At 43.6% G+C, this 4,062-nt stretch overlaps 1 protein-coding gene across 1 annotated transcript in view; it reads right to left on the bottom strand.

Moving 5' to 3' along the window:
• Positions 1 to 1,504, bottom strand: part of LOC114064840 (glutathione S-transferase A4-like) — a 7,043-nt gene extending 5,539 nt beyond the window's left edge. Inside the window, exons 1-2 of the mRNA XM_027898225.1 lie at positions 1,398 to 1,504; positions 177 to 331 (exon numbers count right to left, since the gene is read on the bottom strand). Of these exons, the coding sequence (XP_027754026.1) occupies positions 177 to 305 (129 nt within the window). The 5' untranslated portion in view covers positions 306 to 331; positions 1,398 to 1,504. The remainder of the gene's footprint in view (positions 1 to 176; positions 332 to 1,397) is intronic.
• Between the last annotated feature and the right edge of the window lie 2,558 nt (positions 1,505 to 4,062).

The raw sequence follows: 4,062 nt of genomic DNA, 5'->3' as shown, positions 1-4,062 counted from the left end.
TGCTACCAGTAGGCCTGGCACAAGATGCGTGCAAGTGAGACAGGAACTTGCCTCCTGCTTAGGGTAAGCTCAGGGTCATTGTTGGCTTGGTCAGCAATGCAGTAAATGGAAGTACTTGGATGCTGCAGGTCAGTCAGTCAGTCAGTGACATTTTTCACAGGGAACATTAAAAGTACATGTTTGTCCCATACTCTTAGTATAAGAAAACAGAGGCAAACCTCAACTCCAGCTGCTGCCAGCAGCCACCGTATTGGTTCCATTCGGCCTCGTCCATTGAAGTAGTGCAGCTTGGGTTTCCCAGACATGTTTCCACGTGCCGGATAGTTTCTTGCTACTTGGAATAAAGAAATAGGTTTTGCAAAATAAAGATTCAGAATGCTGGGTTTAGGTCTCTAATTGGTCTCAAAATTGTCGTGTATGAAACTAAGGATTTATGGTTCAAGACCGTCCGCAAATTAATAAAGGAGGTAGAAGTTAGACTACACTGAGGGACCCCATTGTATCATCCCTCCTTGATGATATCTTTTATACATGCAGCTTAGTTAAGCAGAACTCTGTACTAAGAGCCATTGGCCCAGATCAGAGAACAAGCAAACCAAAACCATTGGAATCCAAAGTGCTCTGCTCTGACCAAAAGGCAGATTGTGCTTTCTCTTTATTTTGGCACTATCTCAACATACAGTTTACTGATTCATCAGATACACAATATTAACTCAGCAATTCCTGGGCTTTCAAGAGCTCCCTTTTTTCATCCTCCATGATAAAGGGGCAGGAAGGAATATTTTTCCCTCTTGTAAGCATTCAGTCTCTTTTATAACACTCCCTGCTCCAGTGAATTTTTAGACAAGCCGCCAAAGTCATAGAAATTAATTTTGTCTCTGATAACATCAGATTTGCCTTTACCACTGGCAGAGCCAAAGGACAGTGCCCTGTTTGGACAATTCTAACTTTGCTGGAATATAAAGTAGCAACAGTTTCTAGGCGGATCACCAGCCACCCCATTCAGAACCATGTGTGCACAGCAGCGGCAAACACGCAGACAGGGCCTGGTTTATACCACCTCCACAGTTATTAACACCGTGTCAATAATAAAGCTAAAGCATTACCTGCAGCTAAGGGGAAATGGCTAAAACCCACCATAGTCCCCTTTTAAATAACGTATCAGCTTCTCTACAGTAGGAAGAAGGAGATCAGAGGAAGCACTCCATACTTCTGAGGTCTACGTTTCTTTTTCTTAATTCTGTGCACCTAGAAAGCAGCTGCCTAATATTTTACCATTTCATGCATATAACCATGATAGTAAAGAAAGTACAAACACTTACTCTGTAAAACCCATTCCCTAACTTGATTTCAAGTACAAAAATTCCCTCTGCATCTCCAAAATCCAAAAAACTTACCTTGTGCACAATGTAACTCACTCTAAGCTCTCGGTAGCTTTGCCTGGAGATTATGTAGGTCTGGAGCCACTCCCACAAAGGGAATTGCAAATGGTTCTCTGGGAATGGAAATCTCCTATCTTTTAAGGAAATAAACCCGATTACATCTGTATAGTTACTTCTCACCTACAGAAAATAAATTCCTGACTAATGCTGACAATGCTGACAAATGGAAGACAGATGAGAGATCATGATCAGTGGAAGCATCTGTGCCAGCACAAAATGCTAAGCTTCCAATTTTCACTGCTTGGCAACCTGTTAGTTAAAAACAATTGTGATGGCTGAAAAGCTCACCCAGTTTAAAAGAATACTGTTGTCCCAGTCAGACTTTCAGCTAATCTTTGATGGGTTTTTACTTTTAACCAATTGCTGCTTTACATAAGTCACATCAACTAATTCTTCTGGAATCCTTCATAAGCTTCTATCCCCTGCTTAGGCATGGGGATATGCCTTCAGGACATTTCCACAGGATTTCATTCCTGGACATAGAAGGGGTTTTTCTTTTCTTTCTCTGTCCAAAATATGTCCCAGAATTTGACTTGGTGAAAATGCTCACCAAAGGCAATGGTAGGAGACAGTGAATGAAGTACAGCATGAGAACGCAAACTGCCCTCTGCCCTCCTGATGCTTTTTGCTGACAACTGTATTGATTTCAAAAAGTCAATGCAGCATAAACTCCCATGAACCCTCCTGCCTATCTAGCTGGTTAATACTGTTGCAGCCATCACCTGCAGTCAAGGTCAACATCCATATAAAATTCTGCTGAATTGCCCTGAGTGTAATTGCAAGCTGCAATATTTTTCCTGTGTTACACGCGCACCTTGTATCAATTGTAGTGTATCGAATAGAAAACCCCAAGTTGTGTATAGTACGAGGGGCTCTCTCCTTCAGGTTCTTCCTGTTCATGCACTTTGCTGCTCTGTAGCTGAAATGATCCTCACCCCATCAGTCTCCACCACTGGTACCTGAGAGACCAATGTATTCCATGGCTTGACATAAAAAGAAGCTTAACAATTTATTGAGAACTAGAACCACAGAAGGACAAGGCATCCAAACGGTCACCACTGCAATGGTCTATCTTTCTGTCTTATTTCCCTCTGTCCCCTTCTTACAGTTGGGGAGGTTCTTCTCTCCAGCCTCTGAAAGCCTGCAGGGTGTCTGAGTCACCTATGCAGAGGTGTCCATGCCACTGTGCATGTTCCATGGCACCTGCTGGCTTCCAGCTGCTGCTCCAGAGTGGCCGGCTCTGGGTCCTGCGCTGTGGCACCATGGGCAGCCCTAGTCCTCGGGGAGTCACAGAGAGCCCCAGGCCTCTCTGCTCTGGGCAGCAGAACCCCACTCCTGCCATTGCTATAGAAGCCCAAAGCCGCACATATTTTGTTTTCTGTTAACATCCAACTCAAAATAATTTGTTCATATTTTATAAGGAAACAGAACTCTGCACAGGAATGTTGTATTTGCTTGCTTGAGGAATAACTGCTTTCCTCTCTGGGCCTCATGGAGCGCTGAATTTTGCCATTAACAAAGTTTGCTTGAAGAGGAGCAGATCAAACTACACTGATGGAAACAGTGTTTCCTGCAGTTTTGCACTGAAATGACTTGGGATGCAGCAGCTCGGATAATGTGAAAGAATGAAGCTTGCCCTGCACAGACCTGTGCACCAAGGGGCATCTGGTAGCATTCCACAAACCCAAACTTACCCTTAGGTAGCTTGGCTGGATTTAGAATTTGCAGGCCTGGCCATAATGAACTCTAGAAGATAACCCAGGTGTAATGACTACTCCTATAAGGACCTACAAGGACATCCACTGTCTCAGAGGACTGCAAGGTAAGGAGACTTGAGTTCAAGCATGAAAGTTATTGACAGTGTAGACAACTTGGGAAAACTCATCTCACCTAACTAGGTAGACACCTACATTAATCAGACAAAACGCATCCCTAAACCCTACAACCAGGGCTGATGGAAAAGCCATCTCGGCCTTGTCCCTGGAGTCTTGTGGAGTCTGTGTCTGTTGCAAAATGTGGAATATGTAAACACTTTCCAACAAAGGACGTTCTCTGATGTTTGATCCCTTTCAAGCCTAATCAACAGGAAAGGAAATTTAATCCATGAAACAGGTGGCAGCTAAGAAGCCACCTCTAAGTGAAAGAAAAATTACTTGTTGGTAGAATGGCCTTGTTAAGGTTTAGGGCCCAGCAGGTTTCAGTAATCTCAGACCTATGCAGGGTGTTAGCAAAGCTTGGAAAGAAGGATGTTCTGCTCATAGTGGATACAAAGAATGCAGAATTTATGGACCACAAGGACATTTGGCAGAACTCCCGAGATAAGGAAGAAACTAATAAAGACAACTCAGCAAATGAGCTGAATCAGCTCCAACTGGGTAAAAGGTAATTCTCGCAGGGGGAGATCGCGACCACCAACTCATGGTGTCCTGAGCCAAGAAACCCACTGACCCAAAAGAAGAGGGAGACTGAACATTTGGACTAGTTAGCAAGAGAAGTGAGGGAATCAGTAACCGTAGAAGATAATGATTAATAAGTAGTTTCAGAGACTCACCAATTTGAGTTCAGGCTCGGCAACCCGACCCCAAGAAAACAACGCAATCCTTTACACACTGAAAAGTCA

Source organism: Empidonax traillii, unplaced genomic scaffold (genome assembly GCF_003031625.1).
Source record: "Empidonax traillii isolate 1590-97213 ecotype Southwest subspecies unplaced genomic scaffold, ASM303162v1 scaffold585:size537962, whole genome shotgun sequence".
In the NCBI taxonomy this organism is placed as follows: Eukaryota; Metazoa; Chordata; class Aves; order Passeriformes; family Tyrannidae; genus Empidonax; species Empidonax traillii.
This window is presented reverse-complemented; position numbering and strand designations above follow the sequence as displayed.